General features: G+C 35.4%; 1 protein-coding gene across 4 annotated transcripts in view; it reads right to left on the bottom strand.

Moving 5' to 3' along the window:
• The window catches only part of POT1 (protection of telomeres 1), a 62,242-nt gene that overhangs the window by 23,756 nt on the left and 15,555 nt on the right, over positions 1–22,931 (bottom strand). For 3 of the 4 annotated variants that reach the window (XM_021384775.1, XM_021384776.1, XM_021384777.1), the window contains exons 7-11: positions 22,437–22,484; positions 21,741–21,855; positions 10,795–10,925; positions 5,018–5,308; positions 1,886–2,041 (exon numbers count right to left, since the gene is read on the bottom strand). In XM_021384775.1, coding sequence (XP_021240450.1) covers positions 1,886–2,041; positions 5,018–5,308; positions 10,795–10,925; positions 21,741–21,855; positions 22,437–22,484 — 741 coding nt within the window. Of the gene's footprint in view, positions 1–1,885; positions 2,042–5,017; positions 5,309–9,115; positions 9,305–10,794; positions 10,926–21,740; positions 21,856–22,436; positions 22,485–22,931 lie in introns of those variants that run through there. The other variant, XM_021384779.1, reaches the window with a different exon arrangement.

The following is a 22,931-nucleotide window of genomic DNA, read 5'->3' as shown; positions in this document are numbered from 1 at the left end:
GACAACATCAGTTGCCCTTCCTTCATCCACTGATGCCATCACTCCATCATAGGAGGTCATAAGATTGGTCAGGATGGTGAAGTCGTCCTGGCTATCATGGATCACTTCCTCACCTCACAAGTAATTTAGTATCACTTCCATGAGGATCTGCTCCATGCTTTTCCAGGCAGAGATGTGAGGCTTATCAGCCTGAAGTTCCCAGGGTCTTCCTTTCTCTTTCTTAAAAATGGGAGTGATGTTTCCCTTTTGCCAGTCATGAGGGACTTCACCCGACAGCCATGACTTTTTAAGTATTATAGAGAGCGGTTCGGCAACCACATCAGCCAGTTCTTTCAGAACCCTGGGATGCATGTCATTCGGCCCCCAACTTGTACACATTCTGGCTCATGAGGTGGTCTCTGACTTCCTCTTTGCTTACAGCAGAAGGGCTATTGCTCCTCAACAACCCCCGCCTAGAAGTTCCAGGACATGAGAACCCTGTTTCATGCCTATTGAAGCCAGTTCACCTTTCTCATTTATCAAGGGGTACGCTCTAGTTTTGTCTCTTCAGATCAATGTATCCATAGAACTCCTTCTTGTTATTTTTCTTGAAAAAATTCCTGGATCAGGAAAGCTTGGCTCTGAATAGCAACCCCATATTCTTCCCAAGTCACATGTCTCTAATTCTACTGCCCATACTTCTCCTTCTTATCACTCAGTTTGACCTGCAGGCACTTGCTCAGTCATTTCAGTCAGTTTCCTGCCTCGTCTGCTTGATTTCTTACACTCAGGGATGGAGAGCTCTTGCGCTCTCAGAAAGGCATCCTTAAAGACCTGCTAGCTGTGTTCCATTCCTATGTCCGTAAGGACAGTTTTCCAGAGGATCCCATCCAATAATTCCTTGAACAGTCAGAAGTTCATTCTCCTGAAGTTCAAGTTCCTGACTTTGATCTTTGCCAGGCCCATATTCCTCACAATCACAAACTCAACTACGGCATGGTCACTGCAGCTCAGACTGCCTCCTATCTAAACTTTTTTAATGATCTCCTCTGCAAAACATACTGCTTCACTGGAAAATCAGCATTGACATATAAAGTAAATGAAAACAAGTTAGCAAAATAAAAATTATGAAACATGATCTGTAGGTAATGAATTACTGCTGTAAATTTTGTTATGCATTTTTACACAAAGGCAAGTTATTTTGCTGTCAGTCGTTGACTTATGACTAGGCATTATACATCAAATTGATTTCATGTCTGCTGATAGCCCCAGCCTAAGAAATGTCTACCGTTTACCTTTATTTTGTGGCAACCACTATCTTAAAAACTATGCATGGGTATAGAAGACAAGCTGTAAAATGAAAGATGTATTTTTGGCTAATTTGCTGTATTTAGAAGCAAGATGGCAGTATTGCTGAAGATCAAATGCTTAATTATGTTGTTGTTTTCTCTACCTAAGCATAATCAACATTAGTGACCCACTAAATGAAGATAGCACTGCAAACTGCAGAAGTTTATAGAACAGATAAAATCTTTTATTCAGAATTACAGGCCTTTAATGGAACTACAAGTTCAACTCTTCTTCATATCATTTAAAAATAATTCTGTAGCACAGAATACATTTTCAGAATGCACTACATACAGAGTACGTATGATATTACAATGTCTGGAGAGAACCGCTTAATTGCAAGAACTTCTTCCATGGCGATTTTAGGGTAATGAGGCTGTTTTACACATGTTTAAGGAGTTCTGTATTCAAATAAAAGGTATGAGAAATACACTGAACAATAAAGAGCAACATTTGAGACTAATTAAGAGCAGAACTGCATGGATATGTTCTCTGAAGTGAGTTCTAGGCAGAAAATAGACCATAAATTGAGAGTTGGAAACAATGAATTGTGCATTACCTTAAGTGATTTTGCCAGTTGTACGTGGTTGTCATAGACTAAAACGTCCACTGTTAGATTTCGCAGATGATGAAGAACTTCTTTGTCTCCTTCCAGTTCTTTTGCTTCCACAGGTACCTTCCACGTTGGGTAGGGGCATTTTGTGCCATCCCATACCTGCAATCAAAATCAACTACTTCAATATGCTCAAAATATTAATGCATAGGAATTCATACATATTGGTGCAACAGAAGATAAGACAGTTCATGATACCAAGGAGTCAGGCCATTCAGGTGGAGTGGGAAGAAGGACAAGGAAGGGTGAAGACAGTGAAGACACCAGAGGTCAATTTTTATAGAGTTTCTATCCCTTTCTGAACTGCTGTGAATCAAAGGACACAAAGGAAAAGATCTAAGAAGCAGCAAAGCCACGTGTACACGCATGGAGAACAACTCACGGCTGAAATGCTCAAGCCAAATCAAGAGATAAAAGGGAAAAATTATTTACAGTTAAAATGACCCATAACATCAAATTAATGTTCCCAAATAAGAGTGTAGTGTACTCTGAAGGACTCAGATAATGAGCTTGTGTATGCTCCCACAGATTGAAACAAACAAACAAACAGCCTGTTATGAAACATTTAAAACCACCTCTGAATGAGACGCTGCCCTTTGCTGGAATTAGTCAAGCTTTTCCAGAACTGAGCTAGAGAAACACAGATTTAGTGCTATAGGCATATGTTATGAAATTAGACGCTTCGTTTCCTACTGTTTTTCAAACTCGCTTTACTTGGGATACATTGGTAGTTCCACACTTGTAAGATGGATCTTACAAACTGACAGAAATAATGTTAACGACCCCTGTCAGGTCAAAGCTTAAAATGTCCTTTGCAAGAGGAACTAACGGGGCTGATGTCAGGCCATATTTTGGAAGAATTTCTAAGCCAGTAAGCTCTCTTTACAAGAAAAAGGTTCTGTGGAAAATTATGTGTTTAAATGTATTTTATTTATTTAGTATTTTAAACTTGTACAAGTAAGAGCACAGCTACTTCAGGAGCTTACCAGTTACACTCTACTTAAATTGTTGATGAAAATACAGGAACCATGACTTTCTATGAATTTCCCTGTATCTGCTAGTGCCACAGTTATGAACAGGTATCCTCATGCCTTCATTCTTTCCAACAACAATCAAACAAACTCTGGATGAGAAACAACAAATAGCTCCATCACTAGTCATGAACAGACAGACATCACAGAATAGCTAGTGATCACCATGTTGCAAGATGCTGAAACAGGTGAGGCACCATAAACCCTGCTTTCCTGACTTAGCTTAACATAGATAACTGACAGATAGAAAAGAGCAGTAATAAAACTCTTACAAAATAGATAAATGACAGAAGCACTTCCAGTGTGAAGTCTCCACTGATTTGAAAATAAAACTCTCAGAAATAGATAAGTGCCTCTTTACAATTCAAGCTTACATTCATAAGACAAGCAACAGTCTTCGTTCCATGTCAGCTTAAGGAGCCGGGCTTATACAGAATAATTTGAGTGTAATATTAAAGGTTATGCTACGGGTGATGCACAAAAATCACCAGAATTCATTTTAGTTATGTTTGAAGCAATCACACTAGTTACTTGAGCTCAGTGCTTAAAATTGTCATTATACTTTACTGTATTATCAACCATGAAAATAACTGTCGTGTGGAATGACACAGTAAATTTACATCACTGTTAAAAAAACCTAAGAACAGAAACGTAACAATATATGATATTTAATGATCAATTGATCTGAGCTTGTTGTGCTTTGTTTCTTTATTTAGTGAATCAACGAAATAATCAGACTTCTGTCTACAATATTTATAAAAGCTTTCTCTTACAGCATTACCAACATTTTATATGCAAGGGAAGGACCTTGGTCTGTTTGAAATTAGCAACAGCACATCAATGTTCATCAACCACTGTTGGTTCATCAATCAATTCATCAAGCTTGTTTGTTGTATTTTAATACAAGTTTAAGTATTTAATATTTTAAAGTGCTAAAAAAAAAAGGATATTGACAGAGGAATCAGCATGAGAAAAACTGACCTAGTGCTAGTGGATTTCATTTAGACTTTACTATCCTGAGTCTACACAGCTCCACCCTGCCAATTTCATCTCCTTACTACACATAATTGACAAAATAGACTTCAAAAATTACAACACAGAAAAGAGGACAAATTAGTTACTTAAGAAAGTGCCTGCGTCTCTCCTTGCAAAAGGCCTTTCAATGCTGAACACACACTAATGAACGACAATTAGGCCAAAAAGTTCTCAAATTTTACTGCATGTCATTTGACAATCATTTCATAAGACACAATTAAATGGAAATGTTTGTAACAGTTGCAAAGCATGTTATAGGATGACACTCAAGGTTTGTTTCTGTGTAGCACAGGAGAAGATTATTTCTTGCTTTAGTGAGAGAAAAATGCAACCTGTTTCTAAAAAGATTATATCAGCATGGCTTAATACAGAATTACCAAGGAATATCTTTGTTTTCCATTCTGTAACTTTATAGCATGCTCTTCAATGCTTGCAGTTTAACAATCAACTTAAAAAACTAAAAATAAAAACAGAGGTGTTTCAGAATAACATCAAACTGATGCATAGGGAGCTAAACCAGGAAAAATAGGGAGACCTAGTTTATATTTAGCTGATGTTGAGGATCACTCCTCGGAAAGTACTTTCCTCTTGCGTGGCACTTTACATTCTGTACTTTCATTAAGCAACAATCTCCCAAAGTGCTTATGCGTAACTACAAGCAGCTACCTAGAGCTCTAGAGAGTACTACATACTGAATTAGTTATATACTGCAGATCTAGAAAAACGAGCAATAATTGCTACTGAGTAGGAAACAAAGTTAAAATTTAAAACTAGTACTATTTCTCAACTTTAGGAAATCTTACAATATTTATCTAGGAATGTTTGTAGTACTTACCATCCACACCAATTCCATCTTAAAAAATTTTCAAAATAAATAAATTAGATGAAAAAGAATTGAGATTTCTGTTTTGTCTCCAATGAAATAAAATGGCAGAGAATCATACATTTCCTTAATCTCCACAAATTAATCCACACAATAATATAACAAATTACTTAAAGAAAATAAATCTACCTTTAGAAGAAAAGAAGATCTATCCACTTTTGCCTTCCCTACCAGTTGACAAGTGAGATTGAAGAACATCATTGGCTTAACATCAGATAATTTTGCTTCTGGTCCAGAGACAGAAAGATTACTGGCTGCCCAAATACGTAGTTCTTCTACTGTTTTCTGTTCTTCATCTATGAAGGTGTACACTTTGCTAGAGGCTCGAGGAATTACTGGTGTTCCTACAGTTCCATCAAATGTCAGGGATGCAAATCCTGCACTGGTAATTCCCTGCATTTGTCCATTGTATTCCCTAATCTACAAGAAAACAGGAAAAAAAAAATGGTTGTACTTCACTGAAGTATGCTTATGCTTCTCCTTTATCATGTGCATAAATAATGGATCACTAATCATTTTCATTCCTAGTGTCAGAAGAAGAGTCAAAATAAAAAAAAGCAAATTAACATTAACAAGTAAGCAAAGCGTTATAAGAAGGAAGTATAATCTAACATCAAAAATTATTTTAAGAGGCAGACTAAAATCAGTAACAGCACAGACTATTTTACCCACAAGTCTCAAAATTTTTTTTTAGCATTCAGAACTCTCAAACCCTGATTTTCAACCAGTTGTTTTGACCTAATCTCTAAAATTAAAATCAGCTGATCGAAAAAGCAGCAAGGTTTCTGAATACGTCATTTGCGAGACAAGCTAGTTCAGGATACCTAGAGACAAACACACAAGTATTCCAGCACCAAAAAAATTAATTATATTTAAAAATCATTATTAATTTAATAATTTATTGCTCAGAAATATGCTAGACAACTAAGCCTGAACCTTGACTTCATATCAGATCCAGAGATTAATTTCTTTGTAAAAGTCTGAAAGTTGTCACTAACTGTGTTTATCTGAAAAATGTGTCCTGTCAGAGAAAGAGCCAAGCAAATTTTCAGTATTTCCTTACATTTCTTAAACAGTTTTCTCACATCAACTATAGTCATCACAGTCTAAACAAGTTTGGCTAATACAGTATCTTGATTACATTTTCTCATATTTTAATAGTGTACTCCTAGTATACATGTACCTTCAGCTTTAGTGAGAAAGAGGTAGCAACAAACTAAAGAAGCAATCTGAAGTAACACAATAAATAATTTGTGTGCTGGTATAAATTAAGCCAGTTTGAACATGTTTAAACATAACAACAAGAAAATGAGGTACAAAAACTGCAGACACCTTCCTATGAGAAGTTAAGAAAAGTCATATGGAAGCAAAATAAAATTTAACAAGAATATCAAAAATACAGAGATACCAGGACCATTAATTATAACTTATCTTCTACTATTTCTGTGAACCGTTGTGCTCAAAATATGACATGAAACTTCTGTAGTAATTAAACACAAATTAAAGGAAACAATCAACAATACACTGCACATTTCATTTACCAGTTCAAAAAACATGCTGTCCACAAATACTGTATGTACAAAGAATACATACTTAAATCAGATGAAATAACTTTGCTTATTTATTTATTATTATTATTATTATTATTTATTTATTATAATAAATTATAACTTTGGTTATAATTTAAGAACCAGCAGGTATTATAATGCTGCTTTAGAAATATTCTTCAGAGAAACTGGCACAACATATTTAAGAAAATTTGGATAATGTAATAAATTACTGTATTTTGGAAAAATTCCCAGATATTAAAGACAGGATTGGTAACTTGATCCAAAAGGACTCAAAAATTTCAGAAACTGTCGGAAATTCTAGGAACTTCTAATCACGGAAGAAGTCTATCATTGTCTAGAGTTAACAGTTCTTGATGTTATTTACTACAGAACATACACTTGTTTCCAACTTAAACTTCATCAAAACCTCGAAGTGTATGTTTTGCAGCATTTTTGAAGGGAAACCAAAAGCAACCATAATACTGACATTTTCAAGAAAAGTGTTGGTTTCTGGTATTAAAAAGAATCTCACAATCACAAAAAATTTTAATTACTTCCACTAAGAGCAAGGATTTGAAAGGTAAGTTACACCATCTCAGGCAACACATTCTTTAATATCCTTTTCAGCAAAAAGGATCACACCTAATTTTGCCCAACTTTCTGTATTTTGTCAATATTTATTCAGAAGACATTAAGAGTCTGGCACCCACATTCTCTCAAAGTTTAATATTCACTTAGTAAATTCCATTCCTAATTTCCAGAGTTTCCTCTCTCATTATGCTTACCAACTTGACAGCTATGGTCAGAGCTGCCTAGAAATGAAGAGTGAGCATATAATTCTGCATCAGTCTGTCAGTACTTTCCATAGTGTACCAGGTAGTAAGAGAAGGAACCGGTGTTAATGGGACAAACTGGATTAAACTGGAAGACGCTGAGACAAGGAAATCGCTAGCCAAGTGCAGAGGTGAGCGCTCCTGGAAATAACGGCAGATTGGCTTAAAGACCAAGGCTAGTAACATAATGGAACACATGCTACCATAAGTATTACTGGGTTTAAAGAAAGAGATGCTCAAGAACAGAGACAGGACAGAAGTAGTATGGACAGTAAAAAAGGGGTGTGATTGATCCTGCTGTATTTATGGAGGCAAGCTTCCTATGTCTGATATTCAGATTGCCAAGCGTCACTCCACTCTTGACAAGCAAACAGCCTTGAAACTCACTAAGCAAAACACATCTTATTCTATCAAACTGACTGACCTACACAGATGGTATAGTCACATATATCATGGCTATGAAGTACTCTTGCTCAAAGAAGCAATATGTTTATATTGTAAATCTGAACAGTCCGAACCAGCTGAACATGCATTTGATAGAGAGGATTTTAATTGCTGTTTTCCTTCATTTAACTTCAAAGTTAGAACATTAAAACTGTAAATCATAAGCATTCCAAAGTGCTGGAATGACACAGTTGTTGTCTATGTAAACACAATTCAGCTCATGATGTAATTATTTTATGATACTCCATTCCATTACTCATATTTCTACAGAACATTTTCCTATGCAGTGCATGACTCGATAAGCCAGTGGTAACAAATGAGTGATGTGTAATGAAGAAGTTGCCATCTTTAAGACTCCCATTTCATTTGTTGCACTAACTGCAGCCTAGGTACAGATGTCAAAGCATGAGAAGATAACAGTAGCAATATTATGAAATAAATCAGAGAATTAAGATTTTGAACTTTTTAATCACAATTATTAGAGGTTGTGTTATGCTGAGGAAGTCAAGAAAGTAAAGTTTATAATGAGAGGTCGCTTGTTTGGTGTTTCCCTTCCAAGAATTCAGTTACAATTACACAGGGTCTGAGTAGAAGTATGCACTCACCACTGTATTAGATGTCAATGAATACAGTGTTTTGAAAATGCAAAGTGCTCAAAAATGCTGTGCATCCTGGAAAAAATGTCAACAGAAAATGTCCAGTGACTCTACTAGATGACTGAAGGAGAATAAGCTGAACAAGATGAATGCCTAAAGTGTATCCTTGTTTATTTCAATCTCATTGCTCTCCAATCCCCAAACATCGAAACAGAAATAAAAACCAATTCACCTCACTAGAGTGTGGAAATAAATTCTTGTTCAAGAATCATTCAGAGGTAATAAGGAATATGAGAGAAAAGTCAATGAGGAAATGAACAATTCTATCATCATGGCAGGGTTTGTCTAATACTAAGAATGCAGAACACAAGCCAAAACTCAAAGTCAAGCGAGGACAAAATAATACAGATTTAGTCAGTACCAGCTGGATGACCACTGCCTCCATTTAGCAACTTAAGTAGTAAGCATTATGAGCATCCATAGTGAAGAAAAAAAAAGAAACAGACTTGAAATAATTCTCTTTGTCAAAAGATAAAGGGGGACTAGAAAGATCACAGGCTTAACTTTCAAGGTAGGAGGCAAAAAAGATCCCCATGCTGTCAGAGCTGAAGGTCCAAATACGGTACTGTAATTCACTAAGTATTATAATTCATGAAACATCATGATAAATAATCATAAAAATGTATTTCAAGAAATAGTAACAGAAATGTAATTAAAACTGGACAATCATTCAACTCAGTTACCAAGACAATTAAAATTTTCATTCTCTTAAACAAATACTGAGCAAATAAAATTATTCTCTACCCGGAGTAACACCAACAGAATCTTCTCCAGGACCTTGCAGACACTTCTGCTACCATGAAAAGAAGTTATTCATTAGCAGACAACAGTGCAGCTGGGAGCAGACATTTTAAAAATGCATTTGCTATCAACATCAACTCCCTCGAAGTCTCTCAAAGCATTTCTGGGACACAGGAATGTGAACAGACACACTAAAGAACATGTATATCCATCATCGCTGGTAAACACAGTTCTGACAGGCTACAGCCTCTGCTACTCTCAAATGTTTTCCATTTGGCAAGCTAGGAGAGGGTGAAAAGGCCTGAAGACAAAAGGAAAAGACAGTGAGTGAGGAACTGCAGACATCATACTCAGAACTCTTATAGTTTTTTCTTGTTGTTGTTCATGTTTTTATTGAAAACTGTGTTACACAGCAATCATAAATCCTGAGCTGGCTGCAGCTGAAAGGGAAGAAGAGGTCACCCTACTCCCACATCTCCAAGCAGCTGTCACCAGGCTCCGACACCAGCTTTTTACCTGCTCAGATTGGAGAACAAAACTTGCAAAGTAACTGCTATCTTGAGATAGCCAACAAACGCCCGTCCAGAAAAATATAACTATTTAAACTGACTCTAGATCATTTTAAGTTAGAAAGTAATTAGACAAGCTGTTAAGCTTATGCATCTGAGGAGATATGGATTACAGGCAGCTGGAAGTGTTGGGGCTGGAAACCACCTAAAACAGCTCAGCTGCGATGAAAAAGTTGTGTGTGGGGAACATTAACAGACTTTAGAACATAACTGAAACACTGACACAATCATCAAGAATGATTAATCAGTTGAGAAGCATTTCAGATCAACCCTCAAAAATCTGTTCCCACATCAGGTGGTAACGAAGTTTCCTTGTGCATGCTTTATCAATAATTGAGCTGAAACACTATTAGATTTGCATAACAGAGATGTATACAGAACCTCCCTGAAAGTGGACTTTTTAACCTGAACTTCCCATGTCTCAAAAATAATCCATTATTAACCTACTGCCCATGCAATTTTTCAATTCCTTTAAGCAGCCTTTCTGCTTTCTCCTTTTCTGTATACACACATACACAAAACACATATTTTTACTTCAGAAACAAGAAACATGTTTCTACCTCCACTGAATTTCAGAAACCAGTATGTCTGTAATACTCATCCTACGGGATTCAGAGAGAATTTGAAATTAAGCATTAGACTTTCCTTTCTGAAAAATCAATGAGCTTCCAAGACTGACAACACATCAGGTACTGATAAGCAACACAAGCATCAAAACCTAATTGCAGCTTAATTCCTCTTTAATTATACATGAAGAAGCCTTTAACGAAGCTTTATACTAACCAGGAACAGGTTAACTAGTTTCTATTTAGATATTTACAATATGCATGAACAAGTAAGTCTCAAAACAGAAGATGTTATTTAGGAGTTGACATAACCACCTGTAGAACACTGTTTTTTTGGTTGTTGCTGTTTTAAGAATTTGATGGTTAATTTTGTTTTGGTCCAAACCATAACCACAGCTCAGTTTTATCAATTGCTTGTTTTATCCTCTATCTCTACATGTGAATTTCAAGATACAAAGGACTAAATTCTTCCTACACTTCTCTTACTGAAAAAAACAAACAAAAAAACCAAGCACATTAAAAGCAGAACAAAACACCCTGTACCTACCTTTACTCTATGAAATCTAACAATATCTCCATTTTTGTAAATTTTTGGTAGAGAATCTAGATTTCCACTGAAAAGAGTGCATGTTAACTTCACGTTTGATTGGTCCACAAGCGTTACAACTGAGCAATAATCTGTAAAATAGGAAAGTGTTTCAGTATAATAGACATTATATAAGTTATTTGTATACAGATGTTATAGTTGGAATGAGCAATCACATGGACAAATCTTTTCTGCTATCATCTCTGCAACTCTCAGTCATTTGGTTAAAGAAGCAGAATAATTAACGTGTGGCCTGTCTTGCAAATAATTAACACAAGTAACTGAAAACAAAATGTGTGATTAAGCACAGGTCTGCCAGTCAGGAATACACAAAATATTTTCTCCAGTACTAGACAGGCATGCTATTTTTTTTAAGCTTTCAATGATTTTCCTTATAAAATAAGGAGGATGTTTGTATGTCCACTTATCCAATCCTTTTCCAAGATTTATGTTTGCACTCTCTTTTGAAGATGCAATAAATTCTGCAAATTCTAAAAGCAAATTAAACCACAAGTTACTTAGCTTTAACTTTGCCCAAAATATGCAATATGCAAACAAGGTATTTTCTGCAAGGATACGGTCACAAGGTGATTGTTAGAAAGTACAGTAAGAATATAATTTTATTTATGACCTACAAAATGAAATTCAATACAAGACAAATAAAACAGAACAAAACAGTCCAGTATAGGGCAGTATTTACAGATGACATAAAACTCTATTTTCCATTTCACATTAAAGAAGAATGTGTGTACTTTTATGCCACAGATGAAGTAGATTGAGAGTGCAGTTGCCCTTTCTTGGTATGGTAGCTGGTTAACTTGCCTGAGAACTTTTCAAACACCCAGTATCAACTCAGCTGTATGTTCAGAACCTCAAACATTTGCAAATCTGATACTAATTAGTTTTAATCAAGAAGATGGAGTACTTTTCTTTTGTGGTATTTATTATGCTGGCATTTACTGAAACTTACAGTTCAGGGCTAAACTACAACTTTTTAAGCAGACAAATACTTATAGAACGTGACATCCTAACCTATTATTTTTATCTATACATTTAGGTACACAACATTTTGGCTTTAATAAAGCTAACAAAGATTCTCAAGCAGGAAGTAAGTACATTTTTTAGGCATTAAATTAACAGTAATAAATCATTTACAGTTTAAAACTTCTGAAGTTGGAACTCAACAGTTTGAACTGAAAGGAGATTGGAAACTACAAGGAGAAATGTCTAGAGTGAAGATGAGCTTGGGAAAGGCAAAGAAAACGTTTTCCCAAAGAGTTTAAATGTCTGTCTTCTTTGTTTCTCAATATCTGAATCAGTAATTAAACATTTATGTTAACTTGTAATGAATTAAATTTCCCCAGCTCTCAAAAAGCAAAACTCCCACCTTCCTCTTAGCTATAATCCTACATGGTAGTCAGCAATAATGACACTAAACCAGTTTGCTCGTCTGGGAACTGAACAAAGATGCTGTAAGAACTAAAGCAAAGGTGATAAAATCCCCATCGTTCATTTTTTATAAGATATAAATGTAAATAAATTGTTGCCAGACATCTTTGAAAAAGAGAAAACTATCAGTCTTCTAAAACTGACAGATTAGTATAACGTAAAAACTATGGGAATGCATTCAAAAGGGGATGACTTTCATGTGTAAATTCATAGCAAAAATTCCCCAAACTTAAAGACAACAAATATGTTAGACCGAATTAGAATACATGCTTGTTTGTTTGCTTACTATGCCTTCGAAAGAAATTCTCTACTGTATCCAGCAAATACATCCTTAAATCTTACTATCATTTAAACTTAAAAGTCTTAATTCTCTACTGATCTGAATGGCTGTTCAAAGAACAAAAATCAGTGAAGGCTTACTAAAATAAAAAATAAAACTAATTTTCTTACAGAAAAAAAGGTAGTATTTCCATAAAATGGATGCTCCTCTTCCTCTCAAATATTTTCTCACACTGATAAATTCTGATCTGCTGCACTTAAAGGTTGCTAAGCATCATCCTTTTGCATGCTTCCACAAAAAACACAAGGTCAAGTATTATGTATCACCTAATCCAACATTCTGTGCTAGGATAAGCAGATATGAATAGTCAGTGGCTGATAAGAAACTTCAAGTATTTACTACTGATTGTTTTATTTGTGTAGGTTAAGTTTAACAGGTCAGATGCACAGAGACAAAGGCAAAATCAGCAATAAAGAAGAAAAACTTATGGTTCACTGATTTACAATTCTATAATAACACACTACAGCACATTGATATAATTCAACACAGGAACCTGAAGTGAAATATCAAGCCCATGCCACACTAAACTTGTGGTTACCTTTTGAAGCTGTGATTATATGCCCTAGTCAGTTTCATACACATGCAGCTGCCTATTTAAAGGGGGGGAAGCAAACACACTTCCTCCATTTTCTGTGCAACTATCACACCCCAAAGATCAGTATCCTTCCTACTCAAAATAGTAGGAAAAACTGCATTTTAAACAGTCAGGAAAGACCTTCTACATAATATAGGCTCTCTGCTTTTGTGATTATAGTCTTCCATTCTTATGTAAGACCTCAAAACATCAATTCTACAATAAACATAATTAAAGTTCTTCAGGAACAAAGCATAAAGACTGATTTTCTTCTAAGAAATCCTCAGCCAGCAAGTCCTTTTGGAAAGTGAACAAGTAAAAAGTCATCTGTCTTTGCTTTTCCATATGGAATGTGAAAATTACTTTCTGCTTTCCAAAGCAGTATGAGAGTTCAGTGACTGAATTCACTTTTCTGTACAAATGGTAAATCAAACTCTAAATAGAACTGATGAAACAATATCATAAATATAATTGGTCAAACTTCTGATTTTTTATTTTATTGTTTTTACAATATACTTCCAAATTAAAAAAAATTCCTCAGTTACCAAACTGCAAAAAAAAAAAAAAAAAAAAAAAAGGTTTACATACTGGGGACAATTTTCTTTGAATAGATAAATTTACCGCAGTGACGACTTCTCTTATGGGAAGTTTTACGATTGGTAACTTATTTATAATACTTAGGTTTAAAAATACGACACCTAAGCGAGGTGAAGAATGCCAAGAGCATGAACGCCTCCTGCAACCACACATTCACAGATCCCTTAAGCTGAGGCACAGCCCCTTCATCTGTACTGCACCCCTTCCTGGATCCCAGGCTTGCCTTGCAGCTTGTGTGCACATGGGAAAAAATACAAGGATAGGACAAACCACAGCGTTCAGCTCCAGGGCTCCACCAGACAGATGTACTAACCGGCCCCGTTTCACATGCAAACAGCCCTTTTACACCCTTTTCTACCTATCTCCTCCATGTTTCTCCTGCTCCTGCTTCTCCTTGCGTGCCACCGTGGTTTTACGGAGCTCTGCAGTTTCTGCATCCTCCCAGTCTCAGCTCCCCAGTTCACAATGTGATCAACAGCAAGCGATACTGGAAGTGGTGCCTGCAGTTTGTTAGTCTGCCAATTAGTGACTGAGGTTTGTTTCTTGAGATTGTCTCCCGGCTAAGAAGACCTCCATCAGATAACCCTGCTGGCATAAACATTCCCACATTCTCATATGCTCTCATAAATTAGGGCGACTGACCACACTTGATTCGCCGCCTCCCTTCCTTATTATCCTTACTGCCTCACAAAAAGGCCCTAGACCGGATACCCTTCAAAAAGCAGACGCAATAGACGTAAAGCTCAGCACGTTTATATGCTGTAAAAGAAAGTTTTAACTTTTTAAAATTCTTTAACTTGCTTGATATAAACCTCCCATTTTGGAGATACTCAAAAGCCATCCAGACACGGTCCTGGGCAAGCAGCTTTAGGTGGCCCTGCTTGGGAAGACATGGTGGACAAGATGACCTTTAGAGGTCTCTTCCAACCACAGCTGTCTTGTGATGGTTGAAGATGAAGGTTTCTGATAAGCATTAAAGGAAATCTGGAACAATTCAGTTAATTTCTTCAATGTGATTAAGTGCTAATTATCTTGGAGTTTTATTGCACACAAAAAAAACCTTCTGGTGCTTCTGACTGAAGTCCTTAATGAAAAAAGCCACAGACGCATAAAATCTAAGCTGTTAAAAAACTTACAGATTGTTACTTGCGTATTGTACCATACCCAGATCAAGAACATTTTAAATAGTGAAGGTTTTAAACTATTTTGAAAGTAAATCTGAAGTATTGACAACAGTTTACTGACTGAATTTTCCTCATAAAAAGAATGATATAATCATTCTTAAACAATACAAATGAATTTAAAATTTCAACAGTTTAGGATCTGCATGCCAAAGCCAGTTTTTTTATGAACAAAATGGTTATGGAATGAGTCTCATCGCTATTAAAAGTGTAACAAATTTTTTTAAGAAAGTCTGAAATAAAAGCCAGTCACCTGTGGCATAACAATTACTTTTCCAGGAACTGAAATTGTCCTAATGTGTAAAATCATGAGAATTATATACTGAGGGGCAAGCTTATCATTTTATAGATCCGCAGTCTTCCAAAATCAAAATATTACAAGTGAACAGGGAAAAGGAAAGAGAATGAAGAATCATTATGGCAGCAGCACGAACACTGCTGCAATTAAAGTTGTTGCTTTCAGCCATAACTATTACATTCTATAATATCTGTTTTTAGTGAAAGACAAGGACTTCAGAGTTGCGTTGTGTCTGCAAACACCCAGAGCAAAATTTAGAAGTTTCAATAAACAAGTTCCATACTGTTCAATTCAGACATGCGATCAGCTGGTCAGCAGAAGCAACACCTCAGCTGAAGCAATATAAAAATGGGCATAGTATGGTCATCTAAATGATAAAAAATTATCAGATTTATTACGTTACAACACTAAACAGATTCAGCAAAAGGACTGGTCTTACGATAACAGCATTCCAAACTGCACCTTCTTTCTTTTTCTTTTTTTTTAAATATACTTATTCTGAGGAAGTTAACATCATGTAATGGACAACCAGGAATGCACAGTTAACTTGCAAGGATGCTTGTAACACCTCAGAATTGGCACTTAGTAAAATAACAAGGAGAGAGAAGCCATGTTTGGTTTAAATGGGAAGTACGGAGTGAATCGTCTGCCTTACACGCTTCCCATACTCTTTTAGACTGATCCTTAAAGCTCTTTCAAAACACAATTACTTTGACTTGTTGAAGTAATTTTACAAGATGAAGTCTTTCATTTCATCTTGTTTAAAAAAAAAAAAATCAACACAATTGTGTAGTGAAACAGCTTTTATAAAAAAACTTAGGAAACAAAATAAATTAATCATTATCATCTAAAAATCAGTAAAATTCCAAGTCAATGTCAGTAGAAAGTTACATCAACGATATGGAGGGTGCTAACCTCCAAGCTTCTAGGTCGTAACTTAAAATAGTATGAAACATGAATGTATTATGTCAGTTATTTTAACAGTCACTGAAAAGAGAAAGTTTCCTCAACTGTTAAAACAACTCAAGTTTGCTCTTCAGATTATAGTTTTTGTTTTATAAAATGTCTTTGCATTTGTACCCCTCTTTGGACCTACTCCTCAGTAGTAATTATCACACTCAGAAAGACAGCATCTCTATGTAGAGTACCAATACCAGAAAAAAATAGTTTCACTTACAACCATCATAAAAAAAAAAGCAGAACTACAGCAAAAGCTTTGTACAAAGGCATTCAGTACTTATTAAATACATTTATTCTGGTTTTATTTAGGACTTTGGCAGTTCATAACAAATATGCTTGTAAAATCAATTTTAGAGGTAGAAAGCATTGATCAAATTATGAATCCTCTCTTGGTCAAGTGCATATATATCCACAACCTTCTAAGTTTACAAAATCGACTATCCTAGATCAATAACTTCTTCCCACAAAAATGATAAAAAGGTTGCTGGTAAGGAAGAACTTCAGAGATTACCTTCTGCTTCTTATACTGCAATGCTAAAAGAAGGTTTTTCTGTAGCAAACTGTTCTCCCTTCAAAACTACACCAATCATGAATACTGTATTCAAGTGTTACTGAGAACAGCCTAAAACTAAACAGCCGAACCAGCTAAGTTACTGAATATGTGCAACAAAACAGGGGAAGCAAAACAATACATAAAAACGTATAAAGTGTTTGTGAACATACATATATTTTGTACATATCTATTTCCAATATACACATAGAAACATACTGATACTGCCAAAGTCCAAACTAAATAAGTAAACTGAAGATGTTTTAACACAGCTTATTTGTAACATGGCAATGCACTTAAGAGGTACTAAAACATTTAGTAACAATGAGATTTATCTGGCTAAACAGATGCTTTAATGCCAGCATTTGCAAATTCTGTATCAAAGTAAATGTCTTAAGATTCCTTCCTTCCTACTTAACTGTTATTTTTTCATTTCCTCTCAACAAGTTAAAAAAAACACTTTCAATATTGGATGATAGGAAACATTAATTATTAATAAAGAAATGCATATATATCACTGTGAACATAAGGGAAAAGAGTACTACTCTCAGCTTTGGCTCCAAAAATTAATTTTTTTTTTATATATATCTAGATCTATATCTACCTGTCTATATATATATATAGATATGTATGTATATATATGTATATATATATGCATCTTCAACACTTTTCATTCTGTTCTGTAAAAAAAAATTAAACACCTCCTCAAAACAATACATTTGGAAAAAAAACTCATGGTATTTTAAACTAAATAACAAAACTATGGGAGATTTAACTCTGAATCTCCTACCTCACAGATAGACAATCAGACAACAGAACAGCCTGATTCATTTGCAATAACAGTAATCTATATCGTGAACATTTAATTAAAAATAAAAAATAAATAAAATAAAAATAAAAAAATAGTCTTATAAAATGACAAGACTAAATCGGGTACCACTTGCTTTCAGTGGGAAGAGAAAGCAAAGCTTCTGCTTGAAGCCCTAATACATGTAAGGAGAAACATATCTAGGGGAACATCCATGCAGTGAACAAAGATCCAGATGGATGAAGCAGAGCGGCTCTACCACCCACACTTCCAGCAGGGACCAGCTTAAAGCTACATGATTCTATTAACACTGTGTCAGAAATAGAAGGTATTAGTGCAGGACTGTGACAGATCTAATGTGACTACAGAATTTTCTGACAAGAGCCATTTCATGCCTGGCAACTCACAGCAATCATCAAAGCATTCTGCACCTTCTCAAGCAGATACAACCCTGGATCGTGTAGAACCTGAAATATTTAACTGAGTAGCGAATATTTTTTACACAAAACCCAAAATCAATTAAAGCAGCTTTAGAGATTTTCATGATAAAGTATGAAATGAATCACAACTGCAACAGTAAGAAAACTCATAGTAAGAAAAGCAGCTTACAAAACACTACAGAAGAACCTTCAAGAAAGAAGTTCACCCATTTCCAGATGTATGAAGTTTCTAGGGTCTTATGAGGATCTGAAATTACTCCAGGAAGAATATGAAAATTTAGTAATTTTAAAAAACAGTCTCTCTATATAATCTATTTTTTCCTCATATTAGTTAATTACCTTTTAAAAAACAAAAAACTCTGTATGTAAACACAACACATATTTGAAAAAAAATGTTAAGACCTGTGCTGAAGTGTGATCTTTGAACTGCTGCATTATGGTTCACTGAAGGTGATGAAAACAAACAACAGGGCATAATAAACAGCTTCTAGGTTTTTGTTTTGTTTTGATTTGTTTGTCTGTTGGAACATGTAATTCCACAGCAGAACTTTTGTGCTGTCACACAAATCACTAAGTATACGTAAATCCTCAGTGGAACGAACTGTCACATGCTTTCCATTGATAGCTGAACTAAGTTTTGCTCTTGTCAAAATGTGCAAGGTAATTGCTCTATTCCGTAAAAATAAGACTGACAGTCTTGTATTTCTCCCAACTACCAGCAGCTGATGGAGTATCTGCTGTAGCACGGTGGAATGCTTCACTTGCCTGTTGCCCAGAACTACGACATGGAGCAAGTCTTCAAAGGTGCTCAAACCTCTTTGATGTGAAGGTTACTTTTAGACTACAACAGGAACCAGAACTTCTTGGCAAGCCAGTACATACTGCTCCTGGAGAGACGACTTCCCCCAGCACCACACACGTTTTCCAACTACTAGCTCACACACACTTGCAAGATAATTTTAGGTTTTATAGCTACAAGACTGTTTGCCCCCCAATAATTTGTCTCAAACTGGAGTCCAAGTGTGTGTATATGATAAATTCTATAACATGACATCCTTTGTGTGGGAAGACAGGAGCTTGAATTTACTTAAATTTGTTTTTATTTCATTTGCCTTAGAGAGCTATACTTGCAAAGAACAGCATCAGGCAATGCCTTACAAGGTCCATTTTAAACAATCTTTCAGCTCTGCATGTTTTTAAGCAAATCTTCAGCACTCATTTTACAGAGGCACTGCTTTAGAATTATTTTGTCTGTCAATCACTAAGAGACACTACAAACCAAAGCTGGCCTTCCAGTTGGTTTGCTGAGGTTTTAACAATTATTTCAACAAAAAAATTATAAAAGGAAGATTAGAAGGTTTAAGAGAAGAGGGAAGGGAACCTGCTACAGACCATATTGTAAAGAAAACATTTTTCATAATTGGAAAAAATAAAGATGTATATAATATTGTTTCTCAAACTGAAAACATAACTCACAGCTCAAACAGCTGAATTTAATCAGACTTTGGGCTGGGGGTTCTAATTGGAACATCAGTCTGCATTCACTGACCATTCAGAAAATGAGAACTGCCTGAAGATCAGTAAATCTAAAAAAGCAATCACTAAATTAAAATGAATATTAAGATATCTAAATGTAGTGCAGATTAAACTGAGATTCCCAGTTGTTTTTCTAGATATGTAACAAAATTACACAGATTTGCATTATGAAACCATAATATTGCCACGCACAACTAACAGATTAACTCTCCAAACGCTTTCCTCCCCCTCTACTCCATGCCCCCATATACAATGTGTTGAAAAAGAAAAGAGTAACTGGAAGAGAAAATGGTAGATCTTTTTTTTGCCTCACAGGCAATACGAGGGAAGTTTTTAGAATGGATAAAATAGCAAAATGTGGAACTGTTTATTTCTCACTAAGTGAAAATTGACTTTCATCTGAAAGATTTGCAATGTATCATTTCCTTTAATAAGTTCTGTGTATAAATGACTACGTAATCATTTTTATTTGTTCTCGAGGATAAAAATACATGCACTGTATTTGCTACAAAACAGATGGACCATCACTTGTCCAGTTCCTAAACTAACATCTATTTTTAAATGTCAGTGTTTAAATTAGATTCTCCTATGTTCTTCAGATTCGTTTTTTTGTTTCGCAGTACTTTTGAGAAATACTGCTGCCTCATCAACACTTATTAAGAATGCAGAGAATGGTTTCCTAGGGGCAAGTTTTGTCATCTGCTCCTGCAGACACCAGAGCACTGAGATGTAATCCTACAAATATTATCGCTTCTCTTGACATGGTCAATGGAATGTACAAGTGCAGCAGCATTCTCATCCGCTTGTGGATCCAGGTAATCTAACAGACGCTTGAAAAAAATCCTGTGATGTTCTACATAACTTAATTATGACTGCTGACTGGTTCAGTGGCTGCCTTCAACATATACGACATTCTAGTGCACAACAGCCCAAAGGATAGCACATACCTCTCTACATCTCTTATCTATTCTGTACGCGTTAGACCACACTTTAGCTACAAGCACACTGAGAGTTAAAAATTTTCAGTCAAAAGGATCTTTTCTATCGGTACATACTTAGAAAAATACTACATGCACCAAACCGAAGTAATTAAACATGCTCACAATACAGACTACCTCAGTACAGTTAAGGTAAATATGTTGAAATGAGCATACAGACCCTTGCACAGACCCCCCTAGGCATTCTCCCACTGACAGATTGTAGATCAGTTCAAAGAAAGGTTGAACATTATTTTGCTTCCAAAAAGCGATGCCATTCATTGAACCTCAGCAGGACTTGGAACTGGCTTTTTGAGTGGGCAACCATACTTGCATAGCTTTCAGCTATTCAACTTATGTTTCAAGCTACCACTGTAAGCAAACCTCGTTGTGGAAGCCATGGTCCTGCTGGTACAGCACTCCCACAAAGGGCTTTGTGGCCTCAGATTAAGTGCTGCTGGCAGTTATTGAGCAAGGAAGACTACAGAGATCTGTTTAAAAAAGGTTCTGCATAGAAGCCACTAAGTCTAGGTCTGATTTTATGCTCATTTCTTAAATTTCTGTATTTAGGAGCCAAATTCATAGCTGTTAACATCATTCAAGAAACTGTTGCATGCAAAATTAAGACAATAAAAATTAATAATCATCATAACCCATTCTTTTTTGTTCCATTAGAAATACATGGAAGAATATTGAAAATGCAAAGCAGAATTATAATAAGCAGAAAATACCTTGCTCAATTCTCAATCAAATAAATTCTGTTGCTTAATCAAATTCAGCAGGAATATCACCTAGCTCTGTATTTACTGAGCACCTGGTGAAATGTTATAATCCTCTGTCACAACTAGCACAATCAGCAAGTGTTCACCTCAGGAAAAGAAATTATGATTCAGCTGTTGCATAGCTTCTACAAATAACAAATACAGTGTTGTCACCACAGCATAACACCTACTGCCAAAATCTAGAGGAAGAACTGTACAGTTACACAAGAATCTTTTCCCATAAGAATTCTGTATTTTCAGGTCTCTTTCAACAGTCCGCCATTACTTATTTGTTATTCTGTTCTGTTTATGTTAACTGAGAACCACAGTCAAAGTATCACCGGACTCTGATCAATGTTAACAGTAATAACTGTTTTCTATGGAAACAGTTCTGTTTGAAGGAAGAGATTTTAAGTTTTTTGAAAGTAGTACATACCTGTTCCTTTGCTTATGTAAGGAGGCTTGAAGAATTTCACAATGCCGTACAAATTCACAACAGTTCCATCTTTAAGACAATTCAAAGGAGTATACACGTATTTTGGTGCAAAAGACTGGAAAGGTATGATAAAATTAGGGGACAGAAGAAAAAAATTATGCAAATGTTCACCTAGAATTCTGTCTTTTAACGCCACTCAGACTCAGGTATGTTTTTAATTTGTCTTAATAACTAAAAGTTACCTATTCTTTTCCTAGCTTATTAAGTTTTTCTAAATTTTATTTAGAATTTTATTCATTCATTCACAGGCAAAAGAGCACACCTCTTTCCATTTCTTTTGTGAAACATTTCTTACAACAAACTAGTCAGCCAGTTGGTGCAAATATTATAATCAAAGGAAGATTCACTTAAAAAAAAAAATCTTCTCTTGATTGGAAGGTACTTTATTAATTCATATTTCCTAAGCCAACGTGTAGCCTATTTTGAGATCTAGACAGAAACTATACAACAGAAATACTACTTCCTCATATTTCATTCTGTTTTCTAGGCATGCTATTTGCAGAAATAAAAGCTAAACAAATGACTGCCGGAATGGGAGCATGGATGTAAAATAGGAAAGGAAAAGAATTCTACATATTCTTATTTACATGCAGTTTGTCCAATACGGTTAAAAAAATATCCTGAATATAAACTCACTGCAGATGTAGTTTCTGAAGAAGGAGTTGTGCTTGGCTGAGTACAAACCTGAGGAGAAAAAAACAAACTTAACTGATTACAAAAATGAAGGCAGTAGAAATATTGTTACATTGGATAGTGCTACAGCAATAAACACCTTTGCTATTGGAATCACCCGACACCTCCAAATCTAGTAAAACTTTATTCTACAGAATAAACAATATCTGTTCTGATTACACTCAGACAAAAGCTACTTTAAACAACACAGTTTCTGAAGCAGAAACCACTCTTACAGCGTTTACCTTGTATGCATTATTGCATTCCATTATGTGCAAGAACAGTTCAAAAAGTTCTAAGGAGCTATCTAAAGCTAACTAATGCCAAATCCCTGCACTCAAGTAGAGATTTACTTCAGAGACTGGGATAATTTGGGTTTGGCAACAGACTATATCACTTCTATATCATATACTTTGACAGAGTACTTCACAGACACTATAGTCTCAGTTTGTCATCTAC

This window comes from Numida meleagris, chromosome 1 (genome assembly GCF_002078875.1).
Source record: "Numida meleagris isolate 19003 breed g44 Domestic line chromosome 1, NumMel1.0, whole genome shotgun sequence".
In the NCBI taxonomy this organism is placed as follows: domain Eukaryota; kingdom Metazoa; phylum Chordata; class Aves; order Galliformes; family Numididae; genus Numida; species Numida meleagris.
This window is presented reverse-complemented; position numbering and strand designations above follow the sequence as displayed.